The following is a 20,780-nucleotide window of genomic DNA, read 5'->3' as shown; positions in this document are numbered from 1 at the left end:
TTTGTGGTTTGTTTCCAACCTGCTCGTGTTTCTTCAGCAGCGGCAGAATTTCTCCTTATAGCATCCATAAGTTACTAAGAAAATTAGACTTGCGTTCCTTGTCAGGGAAAAAGCTGACAAACATATTTTTTCTTCAAACAGATGAAAACTTTATTCTCAAACATGACAGAGCGTTCCTTTTGTCAATGGCAAACCGAGGGAAACATACCAATGGTTCCCAATTTTTCATGTGAGTAGATGTTATACGACAGTTGAGCTTTTCTTAAACAGAGAAGCGCTGTTCATGAGAAAGATGGTATTGCTAAATTATCTATAACAGTGTTATCCACCTGATTTGAAACAGAGTTGAGTACCTGCAGTATAAGCTGAAATAGGAGACATTAGTTATCGCAATTTGCTTGTGGCATTCATTTGGATTAGAAGCTGGTACTACATGAATGTTCCTTGTTCATTGCTTTTTACCCTAAAAATATGGCTTATGCAAAAAGTTCTTAGTGTCCAGAAAATAGATTCTTTGGCTTTGTGTGCCTCAACCAAATCTTAACAGATGATTTGCAAATTACCATGTTGAGCATTGTATGCCAAAGGGAGTGAGATCTAGAGGTGGTTTGTATGGTTTTGCATGTGCTTTTTAAAATATGATGATTTATGATTTAGTTTTGGGGGGGGGTTGATTTATTGTTTGGTTTTTTTTTATTTTGATGGGAGGATGAGTGGGGATTTTGTTTGTTATTCTGGGTTTTGGTTTTTTTAATTCATTTTTTTATTTTGGAGTGTTTGTTCCTGACATGCTTTTCTTCTATATGTAGTTCTGTTTACTTGTGCGTATACCAACTACTTTTGTACCAACACTATGTAAAATTATGTGCTGATAATCAGATTTTTCCTTCATTACTTTAAAAAAACCCCATCAATTCTAGTGTGTAGCCACGCTCTATTAAACTGTAGAAAATATATCACTCTCTACCATCAATAAATACTCAGGTTTGGTGCATCAGGGTCTTCTGGTTAAAGGAGTTGTAGTCTAGGTTCAGTATTAGTATTTTTAAATTTGCTAGTTTTTATGTGATTATTCTTCCTGTTAACTCCCTTTTTAAAATCCTCTTCTGTTAGTCTTTAACAGTTTGTATTTGGAAAGGTCTGGATTTTAACTTTGGGCTTGTGCTGAGAAGAGCTTTGTGAAATAACACTGGTGTTTGCAAAAGTAAATTTTAGTGTAGCTACTGAACTAGAAAAACTATTTTTTCTTTGCCATCTTTCTTGGGGGATAAGGATGAATGGCGCTTCACTGTCTTCAGTAAAGGAGTAAATTGTCCTCAAGAATCTTTCTTTCTTTTTTTTTCCTTTGCCTGAAAAAGATCTTCAGTATGTTACGATGAAGTTCAGATAAGAGACATATTTAGGTCTCTTCCTAAAGAATGCCCTAAAAATGGAAAATGAATAGGAACGTAAGAGGAAGTCTTTCACAGTTACCGCTGTTCTGACTTTCCATAGAGAGAGAATTGTAAGTGTAAAAAAGACCAAAACAAACAAAGCCAAACCAAAACAAAAAAAAACCAAACTTGTTTTGTTACCTTCAAGCCAAATTTTAGGTGGTGTACTTCCTTACAGTAAATCTGAATGGATATATATGCATATTAATATGGAAAACAGTCTATATATATAAAAAAAAACCAAACCCTGGGGTTTACTAAGCTCTCTACAAGACATTGGTTCACTATTTATTACTTTGACTTGTCTTTTGGTTCTCTTGTCATAATTTTCCATTTTTAAGCTTATCTGAACGACATATATACATGAAAATGATGTCACATCAGTCAAGAAGCCATCATCTGAGGGCTCTAAAGTTTCTTTGCTCCTTTACATTTAATTCAGAAGTGTCTTCTTTCCCTTCTGCTTAGTAGACTCAACTTGTTCAATTAGTTTTAACAGAGTAAACACCTTGTCTCTCCCCACACACTGAAACAACCTAAGGTTGTGTTGGATGCTAAATTATAATTTACAAGGAACAATAAAATGAGCAGTATTTAAGAGCACTTTTGTCAAATACGGAAGTATTTTTAAGGTGTAGATTTCTTAAAAAAATTGTTTCTTCATAAAATCACTCGTAAAAAGAGGAAGTTTAGTTTAGTTTGGTGGGAGCTCAGGCAGTGTAAGATGCCTAAACATAATCATCTCCGTGTAGGCTAGATTCACCTCAGCTGCCTGTGGGAGTCTAAAGCCATTTTTAGGGTCCTGGGCTGTCCTAGCTGGCCTTCAGCTACTAGGAGAGAAGGCTGTGGGTGTTCTGAAGGTCCTACCTGCCTGCCCCGTGTGGATTTTGTGGATATCCCATAGTTTCTTAAATGGCACCAGCTTGCCCTAGAGTTAGGCAAGTGACTCAAGCCCAAGAGTAAACTCCCAGTATAGCTGATGAGGTTTGTGTGAGCTGCTGCCTAAGTCTCTAAAGCATACTCTAATGCTCTAGACTTCTGTGACCCTCTTGGCCGGGGCTTTTTTCATTTTACCACACGCAGACATCTAATGCCGTTTGAAACACCGTTGGGAACTCCAAGATAGGATGCAGCACCTGCAAGACACTCTGCACTCCTGGAGTAGCGGCTGGAAGCTGGGCAGGATACCGCAGGGCAGCTCAGGATGCGCGTGCGTTGGCAGTTGAGCGTTCTCCCTAAGCTGAGTCCCACCTGCAGTTCTTCAGCTGATCTGGGAATGAATATGTACCGTTACAGAATCCATACAGAAGCTACTGGGGCCGCTGGTAGAGGCGGGTGTGTATGTATGCAGTCGGTTACAAAGTCAGGCTTGTGTTTGGTAACTCAGGCCATGAATAGGCAAGGATAGTACATGCGGTTCAGAAATCTGTCTTTTTGTGTAGTTTTTACGTGGTGGAACTTGTTTTCTGCTTCATAACATGGAGAGCTTGAATTTCAAGATTCAAAGTTGGAAACAACTGCTGAAGACTTAATCTAGGCAGTTTCTGATGTAACTTTAAAATGCAATATATTGAAGCAGTTAGTCTTGCTTGGTGACATTTGTCTGATTACTTTAGGCAATGTACTGTGCGTTATACAGCTTTTCTTTAATAAAATATGTTTGTTTCCTTCAGTGATACACTTTAAGCTGAAATTAAAATGTGCTGCTTATACTCAAAAGAACGCTCAGTTATTCAGTAGTTTGTCATTAGGAAAAATGTTCTTCGAATGTGTCACCTGAAAATGGTGTGAAAGGCAAGTCTTTAGATTTTTTTTTTTTTTAATGGTTTAAACATGTTTAATTTTATTGGTTAGATTTATAGAAAGGGAGGGAGTTCATCTCCAGCTGAACTTCGAGACGCTTGCACTTTTCTAGTGTACATGTGCCTAACGTAGCACATAAGGAGTGCAAATAAGTTAATTTCTTTTCTGTATTTGTCCAAGTAGGGCTAAAATAATAGCAAGAATTCTGACTGTAACAGTTTTGCTCGTTCATCAGAAGTGTTTTCCCTGCTTACCACAGAAAAGTGTCGTCTAGGATGACTAGTCTTTGCAGAAAGTAATCAGGCAGCGAATATCTCTGACAGACTGCACCAACAGACTGGTCACATCGAGACACTATACAATGCCTAAAAATTGTTAAGAGTTGAGCTGCAGTGGTCAGTTTTATCTGAAACGGAAGCTCCAGACTAATCTTAATGTAAAAAAGCATCTGACCAGTCCTGAAGTATCAGCAGCTTTCTTTGATTCATTGGGAATGTCGCTGGTGCAAATAAGCTTGGAGCATCTGTAAGCAACAACAGGGAGCTGGGCGTGGAAAAGACAGTGTAAGAACTGTTCGGAAGCTCCAGTGAGGCCAGCGTAAAACACAGGCACGTAAATTAAAGCACTGGTAGAAACTGGCAAGATGCAGAAGTAGAATAAAGAGTCAGAGTGTGTGTGTGTATATAACGTCAGAAGGGCTGTGCTTAATGCTCGTTGACCAATTTTCCTCACTTTTTTTTTTCCCTTACTTGAATAGGAGTAACAGTTGGGTTGAAAGGAGAACGGTCAGCTAAGGCAGGATTGGCGTTCACACACACGTGCTTTAGATAGGTCACATCTCTTCACACACGTGTCAGAAACATTGCCTAGTCTGAAGAATCTTGTTGAAATCCAGCAGAAAGGATTCAGAGACCATCCCTTTATAATGTTTGGATTTCTGAAATACTGGAATTTAAATTTTCTTTACCCAAAGTGATCTGTGGTAGCATTTTATTGCAGACCTGTGTTGAAGATGGTTGTAAGGCACCAGGTTACAAATTGGCTGTTTGTATTTTCAGATAGCACCGCTGTTTAATTTGATTCTTTTCTGTCCATAACTCCTTTTAGAAGTGTCAGTTATATAGCGAGTGTCCTAAACCCCAGCTGAGCATGTTAATCTTCCTTTAATTACCCTGTTTCCATGTTGATACTTGGATATGGAATCGCTAAGATGGAGTAGAGGTTGACAGGAACTACTCTAGACTCATCTTCCTTTTTCTAGCTATTTTAAACTGCTACTGAAAATATTATTATTATTATTAGTTATTGAGGGAGTGCATCTAGAGCATTGCACAAATACAGCTAATGACTTTAGGTCCCTGATTTAGCGTTGGGGCAGGGGGGATAGGCAGCCTGTTCTGGGGTGTTCCAGCTCCGTGGCTGCGTTACTTGTTGGGTGACGTTCCTGAGCAATGTATTCTGCTTCGCAGTCGATCTGATGATGGTATCTTGTCTCTTCAGAGCAACTAATCCATCGTGCGTGTGGCCGTACCCTCGCTGCTAGTAGGGAAAGGTGCAAAACAGAAGAAGCACAGCTCTTGTGAAAATCTGTATACAGGGTGCTATAAAATTAATGAGACTCCTGGTCTCAGAAATGCTTGCGTGGGCTTAATTTTACTTCCATTGTCATGCAAAATCTGTCCAGCTACACTTTCTAGAAAAATAGAAGTGACTTTGCAGAACGAAGCGTAAAAAGAACAATAAGAGGCAAAAAAAGAAACCAAAATCTTTGTTGTCATTGGGAAGCTTTGTGTAATAATTAATTTATTGCCTTGTTATTTAGCCATGTAGTTTACTGAGGAATACATCCTTATTACAACTTAAAGAGGAGTCCTATGTTGTGTTCCTTATCAGTTCAAATGCTTGACGTTCTTGCTTCTGTGTTCAAAAGCTATTTAAAACTTGAGGCTGTTTTGCTGTTACTGCTAGTCTTTTTTTTTTTTCCTCCATATTGAGGGTGTCACTGGTTTAATGTGTGTCTCAAGCCCTGCTTTCTTGCTCAAAACGAAATAGCTTTTTTTGTTTTAAGAAAGTTTTTAATGTGTGATGCCGTGTGTAGTTACTAAACTCAAATGAACTAACCACTTTGGTCTGCTAAATGCAGGATAAAATAATTATGAGGACTCTTTTGTTCTGATTTTACTAATAATTTCTGAATGTTACCAGCTTATGAAGTGGTTCATTTCCAAGTCTTTTTGGTGTCCCAAAATAGGTATTTTTCTAATCAAGAGTGTTGGTTTGGTTTTGGGGTTTCTTTTTTTATTGTGAATGAAATACCTTTTGAGCTAATTATTTGAACAGTTGACAGTAATGTAAAAACCTAAAAATTTCAAGTGAAAGGGGCTGATGTTGCGTTATCTTTGAGCAAAAGTGGCGCGTGTGCGCTTAGCACACAAGTTCCATTGGCTTGATCAAAAGTTGATGTAAAAGCACAGCCCGTGTGAGCTTTTGTGCGTAGTAAGTAACAAACAGATCGTTTCAACGCTTGGATATGCAGAGACATAATTAAGAACTAATAGTTTATTTCTGAGGGGGAAAAAAAAAAAAAAACAAATAGGGATAAGCTCATGCAGTTTTCAAACATTGCTGCTGTTCAGAATTATACCAGAGCAGAAGTACGGTATTAGTTGGTGCATGCTTTCTCTTTTTTTTCCATCTGCAATGTGTTTGTTTTTCTATAATCCTGAACGCGAGCAATCTAATGGCATTGCGCGTATTTTAGAGAAGACACCTATTTTTCTTCGTTTTAGAAAAGCCCCATAGTACAAGGAAGTCGTCAGCAAATTGAGATGTGTGAAGTCGTAGACTTAGTGACTTAACACATTTCATTTGTAAATCAACACGCTGGAGCTGTGCTGTGCAACCCTCTGAAGCAGGTGCTTAGGACTGGATTCAGCAGAGCGTTTGAACGCCTCTGTAACTGCGAGCACCTGAATAAACCCGTTGAAATCAGTTATTCATCTGCTTCAAGTTGTGCATGTGTGCTGACTCTTTTGCCGGATCGAGACTCAGAGGGGAGCGGGAGGTTTCTCTTTTCTAACCATTTATCTCTGTAATAGTGTGTGCGAGCAGGTTATGTCTACAGGTTTCTTTTTGTTTTTTTAAGGAGAACTTTACTGTAGTTTTCAAAGTACCTTGTATTCTAAAGAAAATTTAGAGCCCTCTTTTAGGCATCCTTGTTCTGCATACAACTTGATTAATATTAATTATAAACTTGTATTTGATAAAACATAGACTCAGTTTTGTCTGAAATTGTACTACAATTTATTTCTGCCATTTTTGTGTAAAATTTACAGAAACAGTGTTACATCGTGCGCTCCAAAGGTAATGTCTCATTCCTCTAAGGCTGTGTCCTTTCCTTTTCTTCTTTCTGTTTTTATCTTTCTTGTTTTTCTGATCATATTGTTATGTACATTGAATCCTTTCTTAGGACGGAGGTTCTTGGGGGGGTGGGCAATAACATACTTTTATCAAAAAGATGCTTTTCAGCAGTATCGCAAATTGATTTACTTTAAACTTGAGTGAAGAAAGGTATTTGTCCTTCTGTAAATAACTTGCATAATAGTATATATTATAAGGCAGATTTTGAATGTTTTAAGTGATAAAAGTTCTGTGTAAAAATGTTTTAATAAAAATATTTTGGGGGAGGAACTCATCATGGCTCTAGGTTTCTATAGCACAAAAGCAGTAAGTAGGTTTTCTCCTGATTAAGTTTTAAAGCCAAAGTAAATATCCAAGGATTGTAGGGCAGAACGTAAGCAGAAAACTTTGAAGTCTTTTAAAGTGCAAGCTTAGGATGTGTCGTGTGACAGCCCTAACACTGAGATGAGAGCTTTTTCAAAAGCAGGATGAGGAGCTGGGTTTCTGCTTCCCATAGGAAGTCCGTGAAGTCACCTAACTCCTTGTCATGCATCTGAAAAGTTTTCTTTTTGGATAACCTTTGTGTTTTCACTTCATGAACAAGTAAATAAGAAAAATCCTACCCTTAATATCTGTAAAGTAGCCAGTGTAATGGAAGAAACCTCTACGTGGGTTTGAATGTACCACCTACCCCTTTCCTTGCTTGTTGAGGACTAGTCTGAAGAACGTACTTGTGGAGGTCATTGGCTCAATTGGTCTTCGAGCGCTGCTGCGGCACGGCAGGAGCACGTTACCGCAGCGTTCATATCAAGTGTCTTTGAACCTGTTGCTCTTTCTAACCAATTCTAAGCGCTATGCCTTGTTTATTATTTGTTTCATTGAAGTAACCCACTTCTATTTTCGCTACTTTAAATCAACTTTATAATTAAGCCCGCTTAAAGCGTTTACTTAACAGCAGGTTGTTAATGCAGTTAACTTTTGCTTAAAGAACTTCAAAAGCTGTAAGAATTTTTCTGTTTGTAGCAATATGCTGTATTAGCAAGGGAAAAACAAAGAATACCCCCTACTTTTGAGAAATTAAATGTCATCTTGATAGCATTTCTTTCCATGTGTGAAACCAAAGTTTTCTGCATTATTTAGTATTACAGAAGTGGAAGGTCTGGCTGGCATTTAGAGCTTCAAAAAAAAAAAAAATCAGAGTGTAAACACTTCTGATTCACAGTTCCATCTTTTGGCACGCGTTCCAGCACTGCAGTGTTCTGTGACCTAATAGCTCAAAAGTAGAGTGAGGATATGTGCTTAAAAAGCTGTACTTTATTATAGCTGTGAAAAAAAATGACCTCATTGTACCACATCTGTAAATTTAGAAAAAGCATCTGTGATTTGATTATTTATTTTGAGAGAGGGGAGTTCAGTGGAAGAAGGCTAAAAAGGCAAAATAGTGACTGAGGAGAAGAGAAGAAGAATGTTTTCAAATGTTAAAATACCTTCAAACACAAATTATCTTCTATTTTTTTCTCCCCAATGTATAAGCACATTCTGCTGGTCTTTGCTGAATTTGTCTGCATAGCAAGATTCCCTGTGCAACATTACTTTCACAAGTAAACCTGTATTAATTTTCTTTCCTTTTTGCAAAAGAATATAGAGAGATACCAGATCCTAGCATATCATCCAAAAAGGTGAATCTTAACATAGAATTACATATGCACAGTCCTGAATATTCCAATTTAAAGTCAACTCAAGGTTGATACAACTCCATCAAACACCTGTTAGGATATGTAGTTGCATTTCCCCTTCAGGCTAGAACCAGCTAAACGTGGCAAGCTGAAAAACAGGGAGGAAGCCTGCATTTATCACAGAATGAACTGCAGGGTAGCATCTAATGTCTGCTTGCATTGTGCTGCTGTTGCTTTTGGGAAGCTTGTGAGCTTACGAGCTGAAGTGCCATAGTCTGGATGGTTACAGACAGAAATAGCGCCTTGTACTCTGAGTCATGAGGCCAGTCAGGTAAATGGAGAGTAGGAAAAAAGCAAGGAGGGGGGAGAAGCAAAGAATCTATCACATGTGATAACTCTCTTCATTTTCAAAAATAACCTGACTTTAAAATGACCTTGTAATGTGAGAACCAATCAATTTCAGAAGCATTTAAATTCCATCCCAATATTTACTGCCAAATTGTATCTTCTCTGTGATTAAAAATGTTAGTGAGTTATATTTGAATGTATATTTAAATATACTTATTGAAAGAATTGTTTATTGCATGCATAAAATGATACTTGGTACAACTTTCAAGTATGTACAGTTAGCTAAACTTCAGACAAATTTCATGTAAAAGTTTAAAAAAGCTTGTGTGCATATATGTAAAGTTTTATTAATTCTGTGTATGTAACTGGATTTTTTCACTATTTTTTGTCTTACCTTCATCTCTCTTTTTTTTTCTGTACCATTCTCCTCTTTTACTTCATCTGAGTCCTGATTTTTTTTTTTTTTTTTTTTTTACCATCTTACCATCTTGCTGTTTGTCAAACAGAACAACAAAACCTGCTCCTCATCTTGATGGGTAAGAATCCTTCATCGTTTCTCCAGTGATGGCTAAAATTTGAAGGTTGTAAGTCTTCACATGTTATATTGAAAGTAGGCAACAGTGGGGAAACAAATTTTTAATTCTCTGAAAGGCTGTACAATAGAACAGGATGGAAACACAAGTTTTGGTTCTATACAACTTTAGTTCTGGTCAAAAAACTGGAAGGTCTAAATCTAAAGGTGGTCAAAAACTTGGAAGGTCTTAAATCCTAACATTATATCTTTGAGACTGATTGCTGCCCTCAGTCCATAAATCAGTGGGTTGAAATATCAAATTTAATATATCTGGATAGTACTCTCTTATCTTTTTATCCCCAGAATATATTAGTTCCTGGAAATATATACGTTATGTGGAAATGGAGGAAGGAAAGAAATGTGGTATGGTAGAACAAAAGCTGAGATTTCTTAATTAGACTGTCCCTGCAGTGCCAGTGGGAACTGAATTTGTACAGACCTATAAATGCTGCTTCTCTGGGGAAAGCCGCACTACTTTATCACCTTTACGTAGGGACTCTTGATCTCTCTGTTGCACGAAATGTCAAAAATGGCGGCTGGATTAGAAATTATCATTTTATGATCCATTTACCCTGCCCATGTAGAAGAGAGTAGAATGACATCAAGTACTTATCTCAGATTGAACCGGGAGTTAATCTGTTTCACGTTGCATGAAAACTTGGCATTGTTGCAAATATAAAAGCAATACAAATCTTATTTTAAAGTTTAATGCAGTTTGAGCCAGGTGATGCCAGTGAAGCTGAATGTTTCTATTTCAGAATGACTTTTTAAATCTGAAATTTGTTGGAAAATAATTACAGCGATATATAAACGTTTGTAATTTCCAAATATTGTATTTCTGCAGCGTCCATGTTGTCTTTGGACTGGTTATTTCTGGTTTTGAAGTAATAGAACAAATAGAAAATCTGAAAACTGATACCGCAAGCAGGCCCTATGCGGACGTACGAGTTATTGACTGTGGGGTGCTTGTTACAAAATCAGCAAAAGATGGTAAGCGTGCGTATACCTGAAGTTAATTGAATGTTGACATTGCTTTGAGAGAGTAGAAAAAATGATGCCAACGTCTAGAAAGCAATATGATGAATCTCTAAATGTTAATTTTGACACGCCTTTAAAACATAACTCTTAGTGTAAGTGAGGAAGGCACAGCAAGGGAGAAGGTTTTCTGACCTAAACCTTTGTGCCTTGGAAAACATATGCCTGCTTCCTGTTCTCCTTAATTAGTATTTTAAGCTAATGTGACATATTTTAAAAAAATAAATTTCTAATTACTTTTTAATTTGAAAGATGGAGACACAAATAGATGCTTTTATTGAAGTTGAATTTTGTGCAGTTCCCAGAGGTTTATTTTAAGATCGTGTAATGTTAATATATGCAGTCAACATAATTTTCCTTTTCATGAGAATTCATAGGGAATAAATTATCTTAAAAATATGTTTGGATGGTTGCTATAAAGTAGTTAGAGTGCCGCAGGTTTGAGTTTTCTACTTCACTTTTGTCTTTCCTTAAGGATAAAGTGGTTATTTATGTTCTTTAGAGAAAGTCAAGGGGATGGATAACAAAAGTGTGAGGACGCAAAAAGGAGAGAACGAGGAAGTTTTAGAAATAAGAATTATACAACTGAGGCTGACCCTGGCTCATTGTTAAGTTCTGGTTTTAACCTGTGCATTACTTTCTAAAGAAACTATTTTTTTTTTAATATAAGTGATCTTTGCTTATCTGTGTATTCTATACTAACCCAAAGGTGTGAACTCAGTACGTTTTCAAAGGAGAAAAATTCTTAAAAATTAACTTATTAAAAGTTCCTTCTTAAAATTACACTTATTTCTCAACCTTTCTTTATGTTAGCTTGGCACAAGGTAATGTTCAGCTTCAGTTATGAAGTTACCGTGTATGACTTAAAAATATTTTGGCTTTGCATTGATATGATGTTTTATGTGGTAGAGATTGTACGTGGAAGTTCTTAGAGTTCACTTCAGAGCTGAAGAAATACTTTTTACAACTGGCTTTGGAAAATATTTGTATCATTTTGTTGATCTGGATTTAGATTGGACACAATTATATTACTGTTATTGTACTTTAATGCAGTTAATTAGGAAAAAAGTTCATAGTTTATGCGCGGATCTCCCCCGGAGCACTATGTATGTGTATTTATATATAAAAATGTGTATTTTGTGCTGTATGTATACACGTACATGCACATGAGCACGCTGTAAATTTAAAATATCTGTTTCCAAGCTTTGGAGAAGAAGAAGAGGGTATGTTCCTACTCAGAAGCTTCAGACTCCTCCTCCAGTGCATCAAGCTCTTCAGAAACTTCATCTGAAAGTGAAGCTGAAAATGAAAGAAGCAGAAGAAGAAAGCGTAAAAGAAGAGCTAAAACCAAACAATCAAGAAAACGAAGAAAGGAAGAGAGAAAAAAAGAGGATCCAAGGTGCAGGCGAACCTCAAACCAAAGACGGTGACTAGTCTCCTAAATTCAAGCATTTCAGAGAAATCTTAGCAATTCTACTTCGTTTTCATTAAGTACTTCAGCAACGAATTGGAAATGCTTTTATTTAAGTTTGGATTTTAATGCTTGATTTTTATAAATAAACAAAGCTGACCAAGCAGCTAACCAAATTTAAAAAAAAAGCTGAGCTTGTTGGGCAGCTGTTTTTATGAAACAGTTGAAGATCTTTGTAGATGGAAGCCAGAGTGATTTTTTGGAAGCCTCAGTATGTTAAAATATTTAGGACTCACTATGCCTGTGGCAAATTAGGCAAATAAGAGATAGTTGATTATATTTCAAAAATATTTAATGACAAACTACAAATTAAAAGCAAAATTATTTGCTGTAAAGCAAGACCTGAACCACCTTTCCCGTAACACTGCCAATCCTTCCTTTAGCCTAAAATGAATGGTTAATGAAATATGTTTTGGTTGTTAAGCCATCTTAAGGCACACTGCATCATATAGGCTTGTTCTAGAATTTGCTTTGAAAAGTGGTGTTTATCAGTTGACAGCTAATTTTGATTTATCAACTTATTTTGCCCCGTAGCAGCCTTTCTGACAAGAGTGATACAGCAGAGAAAGCGGTCGATGTTAGCACAAAGAGGGACAAACCGGTGGTACGTCCTGAAGAAATCCCCCCAGTGCCTGAAAACAGATTTTTGCTACGAAGAGATGTGCCTGTCGTCAACATAGAACCTGAACCGTAAGAATCGCTGAGCGTTCTTACTATGTCTTGGCGGGGAAACAATGCATGAAATTTTCCTGCTAACATTGTATTGCTAGTACTGAGAGCAGATGTTGGCTGTAGTGTCAGAGTTTCTAAATGAGAGAGTTTAGTTGTCCTTTCCACTGTTGTCTTTGTAATACCCCTTACAATCTGTGTCAGGGTTTTTCAGCCAAATCTAATGAGTTTGTTTCCTTGGTCCTTAAGAATCATGCGTGTCACGACCTTAAACTCAGTTACAGGTGATGCAAAAAAAAGTATATAATTCCAGAAGAAACTTTGTGATGTAAACCACAGTAAATATATGCTTGCAAGGGCAACTTGGGATCAGGAGAGGTGATTTTTCATCTTAGACTGAAGAAGAAACTTTGGTTCAAAAATCAGTCAACCAGATTTTTGACCTGTCTGCTTTTGAGAACACAAGAAAATTATCTTCTTTTGATACAAAGGAAGTAATGAGTTCACGAGTTACTTTCAATTTGTGTTTTGCATCTCTACTGAATTGCAGTTACGCTCTTTTTCTATCAAATTTCTTTTGCTTTTGGAATCGGATGAGCTAATATATTACAATGCCAATTATCTCTAAAATCAGTTTGGTTTGGTTTTGTTTTGTTTTTTTCCCCCCTCATTTCTGTTAATGGTATAGGCTCCTGTAAGATTTTTCTTGAACCATTACTTTACTCGTGTTTCCAAAGCCTTAGTAACTGCTTCTTTCCAGGATATTACACAAACAGTAAAAAAAAGAGAGCTGAATTACCTCTTGTTGCTTGGGAAAGAAGCAAGGCTTTAGAAGCTGGGGACTGTCATGAATTCCCATTCTGTATACTAAGATATTATTCTGTAACTGCTGGGATCCTGAAACTCTTCTGTCCGTGTTCTCTTCGTGATTTTTCCCCCAAACGCAAGTTAACCCCTTCAGAAAAGCCTTGTACCGCTTTAACGGTGCTTTTCAAGTTCGTTATTAGCATTTATTTCCATGTAGAGAGGTCAGGCAGGCTACACATTTGGTTGAAAACAAGTGTGTGTTGATTTTCCTTTTGGTGCAGAACTGCTTGCTTGGAGAATTCACTGAGTTCATAGTTCTGCCATCTCAAAATGAATAAAATTAACATTTTGCATTTTAATTCCAAATCAGTTTAAGTTAATTTTTTGGGGGTTTTTTTCCATGTAAGCTGATATTTTATTAATTTATGTAGGAAGCTTCTTGATGCTACACCAGTTCTGACTGACCAGAAACCATCGGTCTCTAAATCTGGACGAAAAATTAAAGGAAGAGGCACAATAGTATGTGACTTTATTCTTTTTTTTTATTTTTTTTTTTTTTTAACCTCTTACCCAGAGTATCTTCTCTCACCTTGAGCTTCGAATTTCCTTGGAGGCTTCGTGTGAGTGACAGTAACTATTGTTGACATGTTGTATATTCTAGCTTAGAAGGTTGAAATGTTGTGGTTGGATAGTACATTTTATACTTTCTTTTTTCTCATGCTTGTTGTTATTGTCTTTTTACTTGAATGTTGTTGGGGAAAGCAAATGTTTACTCCTCAGCTACAGGAAGTCTTCAAACATAAGAATAAATTTATTTATTTTTTAAAGACTGATAGTAATTCAGCCAGATTTGTCCCACACGAACCACAAGATCTAAAGTATTGAGAAGGGGCAAGAGCTTTTATTCTTCTCCATGTATTGGATTTCCTTGCGGTTTCTGTTAAGCCTTAGGACTCTAACACACAACCGTAGACAAAGCTGTTCTAGGGTGTCCGAAGCGTATGCAGTCCTTCCTGAAGGATATTGCTTCTCCTCCTGACTTTTTTGCATCTTCTGACGGTTGTGCATACGTTGCTGGGAAACAATGGTTTTGTGGCAACTTTGGCAGACTCACTTACATTTTGTTCTGCTTTTTGACGTTCTGTTTCCTTTTTTTTAGCTACTCTAATGTAGTTTGTCAGATTTCGTCGTCTGTCCTGGCTGAGATCATGTCTGTGTAGTTTCACAGATGACACTGTATGGGCAGGAAGTTACTACTTTGCAGTGCTGGTAGTGAAGCATTTTTACAGATTTGCAGACTTGGTTTTTCATTTGTTTGTTTTTTTTTTTCCTCTTTGCTTCCTGCTTTCTTCTCTGAAGACTGCTACTGCTCAGATTTCATTTCTACCTCGCGTCTTTAGTATCCTGAAGTTTTTTGCTTTAGTTCTGCTGTACTCAAGTAAAAGTTTTCTTGCAGGTGGCATTTGAGTAAGCATAAACCAAAGCAAGGCTTGATCCTGCCAAATTTTTGTGCGAGTGCCTAAAAAAAAAAACCAAAACTATATAGAGATCAATATCTGTAAAGCTGAAGATACTTTTCATTAGAATTGTATTAACTGAGACTCCTCTGAGCATTATTGTCTTATGCGATAGCCACTGGATTTGAGAAGTACTTTTCTATCGAATCCCGTGATGCAATTACTTTAAGCCACAAAATCAAAGGCTTAGGTGGCCGTAGCGTGGACCGGGGTTTTGTGGTATTTGAGCCTTGCCTGAGAACCAACCCTTATTCGCCAGCCTTGGCATTACATCTGGTAGCTGTCTGCTGTGTCTGACAGCTTTCGTTTGTATTTGACACTGGTGATGTCCACTGAAGGAAGCCTTTTAAATGGAATGTTTTGAAATATTGATGTAAATAAAGACTTTTGGAAAAATAGCTTCAAGCTGAGTGGAATCGGCTTTTTGAGGGATTTGGGTGTCTGTGTTTTGGTTTTCGTAATTTTTGTACCCTCTTGGCAAAATTCAGAATGAAAACCAGTAATATCAGAAATATAAGGCTATATATAAGGCTAGCAGTCAGTTGGAGAAACATATTTTTCTGCTGTCACTAATAGTCTGATTAGCAACAGTTTCTATCCAGGATGAACTTGTCTGATGTTTTTCAAAATACTTGTTTGTAGTTTTGAACCCTCTCACGTTCTGAGAGACTCCTGAGTATAAGACGAGAGAATTGGGGAGGTCCTTGGAAACCTTGACCGCCTGTTATGTGCCATTCATCTGTAAAAGCTTTTTTTTTTTTAAAAGTAGCTCTTGCTTCAGCTCAAAGGATAGGGAAGCTCCAGATCTTCGCGGCAGATTATCTTTATTTCTTTTCTATAAACAGGATGTTGTAAAGATCTCTGCCTGTAATTAACTGAATAAGCCAATATATGCATCTTTCTGGTTTTATTCTGGGGCATTTTTTTCTTTTTCTACATATTGCTTATTTTTATAAGTGGCTCAAAATAATTGCGTAAAATCCAGATGTTTTCCTTTATTGAGTCAAGGAGCATCTAATTTCCTCACAGAATTTACCTAAGTGTGTATCCAACTGGGTAATGGAAAATAATGAGTTAGCAGTACTGGAGTTTTTCTCTGCTGCACAAGTAGCTCTTATTGCCTACTTAAATGCTGTGCCTAAGCATAATTTTTTAATTATGAAGCTTCATTACACCTTTGTGAATTTTTTTTTTTTTTTTTTTTTGCTTGGACGGTGTCTTAAATTAGATTCCCATTTCTGAAGAGCTGAACAGCAATAACTTTTGAAACAGGGCTTGTCTTTACTCATACAAGCAGCTAAGTGTCTGCTAACTGAAGTGAAACATCTGTGCTTTAGTGTCCTGAAAAAAAAATTGGTTATCTGCAGTAATTGTGTTATTCCAAAAGATGTTACGTAAAGGGAATCCATGACCTCTTCCTTGATTCTTCCTTTTATGTTTTAAAAAAATAAGTTAGCTGCTGGCGCCTCTCAAGCTTTGTGAAATACTCTTAGCTATGTAATCCAGTCTCCTGTGCAGGATATATGCATACCAAAAGTGGGTATTTTTGGCAGGAAATCTAGAATTTGGTTTTTTTGTGGATTTGTGTGGATAGTGTTGTCTGGCTTGTCTTAAGAAGATGTATGCAAAATATGTGTAAGAGGCACCGTATATTTTCTATATTACCCAGTCTTTTTTCAAGAAAAATCTATGCTACAGCCATCTTTCTTTGCCTTCGTAGCGATATCACACCCCACCTCGATCGCGATCGTGTTCCGAATCCGACGATGATGACAGCAGTGAGACCCCTCCTCACTGGAAAGAGGAAATGCAGAGATTACGCACATACAGACCACCTAGCGGAGAAAAGTGGAGTAAAGGCGACAAGTAAGATCCTTACTACGAATTTAAAACCTTTTTTTACACAAACTTTAATAGATTGTGTAGATGTACCATGTCATTCTTGTTTGAGTAAAAAAAAAAAAAAATTAAATGTCTTCGTGGTTAAGACATTCCATTTAAATTTCAAAAATTAGAAGCAGAAAACTTGCGTTAAACCTTTCTGCTTTGCTAATGTGACACCAGATGAACACACGCTGAAAAGCGTCGGAAGAGTTGTTTTGAATGGTTGGATACTTATTTAAGTAGTAATTCATTGGCCTCTCCAGTTTCCTGTTCCTTTCCGTAGAACTAGTCAAGTCAGGTCTCCTTTAGCCTCAAACTTGGTTATATGGTTTCTTTGGATACCACATGAGACAATCGAATCCGCCTGTCCTATCTTCTTTTAGTTTATATGTTCTTTCAGCAGTTGCAAACTCTGTGATGGAAGCCAGCTCTCCGGAGTTTCCGATGACGTGATACTAAATAGAAGCTTCCATCAGATTACGATATATAAACTTCAAAAGGAAAACTAAAGAATCATTATTATGAATAATTGGGAATGTTTCTGATCATTCTTGTTATATACTCAGTGCATTCAGTTTAGTGCTCTATTGCAGCGTACGAGCTAAAGAATACTAAAGATGATGTTTTAAAATTTATATTCAAACATGGTTCAAGAATCTTGTAGTTGTAGAGGTCAAAGGCCCGTGGACTACGCTCGTTAAAACTTTAAATCTCTTTACATGGATTCTACAATATAGAAAACTTGCTGAAGTTGGCTGATGCATTTTTTTTTTTTTTTTTTTCATGGAGAAGTAGCTCTCTTGATAGTGATGTAATTCTATACCTTAAAATGAGCGTAACAAGCTCAGTCAAAACACAATTGGCTGGTACTAAAGGGGATGTGTGTTAATTTTTTCAAACTTACTTAATTTCACAGGAGGTGGGGAAAATACTTAGTTTATCTGAAGTTCTTGAAGAATTGCCACTTAGTGTGGGGCTTATTTGTTTGTTTTCTAGGTTGAGTGACCCGTGTACTAGCAGATGGGATGAAAGAAGTGCATCTCGGAGATCAAGATCTTGGTCACGTAACGGTTATTCTGATCTAAGTACTGTGAGATACTCTAGCCATCACAAAAAGCATAGAAAAGAGAAAAAGAAGATGAAACACAAAAAGAAATCTAAAAAGCAGAAACATTTCAAGAAGCACAAGCAAACAAAAAAAAAGAAAACATCAGCCTCATCAGATGTAGAATCCTCTCATTCCTTCCTCAGGAGGACAAAATCATCTTGCGATCGTGAGAGGAAATCTCGTTCTTCTTCATTGTCGTCTAGACGTTCATCCAGAAGAGACTGGTCTAAATCCGATAAGGAAGATCAGAGCTCATCGACTTCGTCAAGCAGAGGAACTCGATCATACTACAGGTCCAGGTCCAGATCCAGATCTAGGTCTAAATCAAGATCCTATTCCCAAAGAAGTTCTAGGTCAAGATCAGCCTCTAAATCGTCGCGTTCTCGAAGCAGGTCAAGGTCAAGTTCTAACCCCAGGCATCAAAAGACAGTTTCCAATTCTCCACGAAATATTTCAACACGATTAAATGAAAATAAGTTGAACAAGACTGTTGAGCCTGTAAGAGCAGTTATACTCCCGAGTGATAAAGTTGTCGTACCACCAGTTGTCCCAGAAAGCCTCCCTGTGATACCCTTAAGTGATAGCCCACCGCCTTCAAGGTGGAAACCTGGGCAGAAACCATGGAAGCCATCTTATGAGCGAATTCAGGAAATGAAAGCTAAAACAACCAATTTAATATCCATACAAACTAATTACAATTTAGTGGTCGTTAAAGAGGCTAACACTTCTTCCTCATGTCATAAGCAACAAAGGAGTTCAGATAGCGATCGAAGCGGCTGTTCAAAATATCGTAGTGACAGGAGCTCAGATAGTTGGCAGAGATCAAGAAGCAGATCCTCTCGAAGTAGGTCATACTCAAGATCTTACACGAGATCTAGAAGTCCATCTAGCTCTAGGACAAAATCTCGTTCTTCTGGCAGATCACCATCGCAGAGTAAATACCGCAGTGACAGGTCAGGTTATAGTGAGTCAACATCTTATTATTCCCTTAGCGATGACGATAGACACAGAAAGAAAAGAAAATCCACATCAAGTGAACAAAAAGCTCGGCCTCTTAAACCGAGGCAAGAAACGAGCTCTGAAAGTACTCTCCCTTATAAGTGTACAAAAGACTACGATGAGTCTTCTCAAGGATTGAAAGAGAGCGACAGTTTATCATCTTCAGACTTCTCTACTGACAGTGAGCGTTCTGCCAAAATGAAAGTAGTCCAAGAAAAAGAAGGCCGTTTTCAATTAGAAGGAGATACCCAGAAACAGGATAAAAATAGCTTCAGTTCAGAGAGAGGGGAGGAGAAATCCCAGTGTGAGCGGGATTCTGATCACGCTAAAAAGAAAGCAGCTAAGGAGAAATCTTCTGAGCAACCTAGAGGTGGTGCAAAAACAAAACGAAAATCCTATTCCGGTAGTAAATGGGACTCTGAATCAAATTCCGAAAGAGGAGACGCAAGGCATAGTAGGGGAGATTCCAAACCTTCCTCTAGTAAAGAAGAAGGAGAGGCCACGTCAGAATCTGATGCGGAGCTTAGCGTTACCAAAAGGATAAAAAACCAATCAAATTCTTCAGAAGGTTTTCTGGATTCTGATTGTACATGGAAGACAACCAAACAGTTGTCATCTTCTGAATCTGAGAGTTCTTGCTCTAGCTCAACAAGCATTAGGGGAAAGTCAAAAAAACACAAACGTGGACCGAAAAAGCCTCTTAAAAAATCACATTCCAAAAAACCAAAAGAAAAATCAAAAGTGAAAAAGGAGAAGAAACACAAAGTTCAGAAGAGGAAAGAAATGTTTCATTGGCAGCCCCCCCTGGAGTTTGGTGAAGAGGATGACGACGAGATAAATGAAAAGCCGGTTACCAAGGATGATAAAAAAGAAAAGCAGCTTACCAGGGATGTAAAGGATAAAAACCAAGTTCATGAAAAGTATGAAATAGTCAAAGATAAATTAGGAAATAGTGAAAAGACTTCTGCGGATGAAAACCTTTTATCTAAAAGCACCACGTGTGATGCCTCACCAGATCGAGGTAACCTTAATAAAGAGAGCGTTGAAACAAATGCTTCAACGAGTATTTTAAACTCAGGAATAAATGCAACCCCTTGCAAGAATGACATGAAAGAAGCTGAAGAAAGTAGCCAGAATGGATTGGAAGATGTTATACAGACAGATGACAACATGGAGATTTGTACTCCAGACCGTAACTCACCAGGGAAGGTTGATGTGGACATTTTGCCTCCTGTCATTCTCACTGCTAAACCTCCGGTTTTAAGTGCTAGTGTAAACAAAGATTTACAGGTTGAGACCCCTGGAGCAGATGCTGTCAAACTAGGAAACAATATTACAGACTTTATTAATGTTAAAGAAGAAAAAGAAACAGGAAGGCAGGAGAATAACTCTGTCCCTGCGTCTGGTGCTAAAGACTGTAGTTCAAAAAGTGAAACTACTGAAAATACACAAAGCAATACGACAGATAATAAATGGAAACCTTTGCAAGGTGTTAGTAACTTACAAACAGCAACAGTTAGTACTGTTGCAGAAGTTAAGAACGTAGCTTCAGCGCCAGAGCCTAAACCAGCAGGTTTAAGAATTGAAATAAAAGCTAAAAATAAAGTAAGGCCTGGATCCCTGTTTGACGAAGTTAGGAAAACAGCACGGCTAAATCGAAGGCCAAGGAACCAAGAAAGTTCCAGTGAGGAAGAATCTCCAAGTAGAGATGACAATAGCCCGTCCAGGAGTCTCAGTAGGTCACGTAGTAAATCTGAATCTAAATCCAGGCACAGAACGCGGTCCGTGTCTTACAGTCACTCAAGAAGTCGATCCCGAAGTTCTACGTATTCATATAGGTGAGAAGTTTGTGATACTCCTACGGCCTACCATGTGAACTTGAAAGTTCTGATATTTTTAAGATGTTTTACTTCTTCAACTCATGTTTTTCTTTTAAACAGCACTGTATAATTTAGCAAGTACGGAATAAATATTTAGCTTAAAAGATGAGGTTTTATAGTGCTTTTGCTTCCTGTTTTCTGCCGCTCTTCTCTTCAGTTGTATTCCGTTTTATGCTT

General features: G+C 37.5%; 1 protein-coding gene across 5 annotated transcripts in view; it reads left to right on the top strand.

Annotated features, from left to right (window-relative positions):
- The window catches only part of NKTR (natural killer cell triggering receptor), a 41,733-nt gene that overhangs the window by 15,397 nt on the left and 5,556 nt on the right, over positions 1-20,780 (top strand). For 2 of the 5 annotated variants that reach the window (XM_086741711.1, XM_086741715.1), the window contains 8 exons: positions 142-229; positions 9,166-9,195; positions 10,078-10,223; positions 11,472-11,694; positions 12,274-12,429; positions 13,647-13,734; positions 16,453-16,598; positions 17,613-20,561. In XM_086741711.1, the coding sequence (XP_086597837.1) occupies positions 142-229; positions 9,166-9,195; positions 10,078-10,223; positions 11,472-11,694; positions 12,274-12,429; positions 13,647-13,734; positions 16,453-16,598; positions 17,613-20,561 (3,826 nt within the window). The remainder of the gene's footprint in view (positions 1-141; positions 230-9,165; positions 9,196-10,077; positions 10,224-11,471; positions 11,695-12,273; positions 12,430-13,646; positions 13,735-16,452; positions 16,599-17,612; positions 20,562-20,780) is intronic. The other 3 variants (XM_086741714.1, XM_086741713.1, XM_086741712.1) reach the window with 3 other exon arrangements.

The sequence above is a fragment of the Chlamydotis macqueenii genome, chromosome 2 (genome assembly GCF_036417535.1).
Source record: "Chlamydotis macqueenii isolate bChlMac1 chromosome 2, bChlMac1.mat, whole genome shotgun sequence".
Classification (NCBI taxonomy): domain Eukaryota; kingdom Metazoa; phylum Chordata; class Aves; order Otidiformes; family Otididae; genus Chlamydotis; species Chlamydotis macqueenii.
Note: the sequence above shows the minus strand (reverse complement) of the source record. Positions and strands in the feature narration are given on the sequence as shown.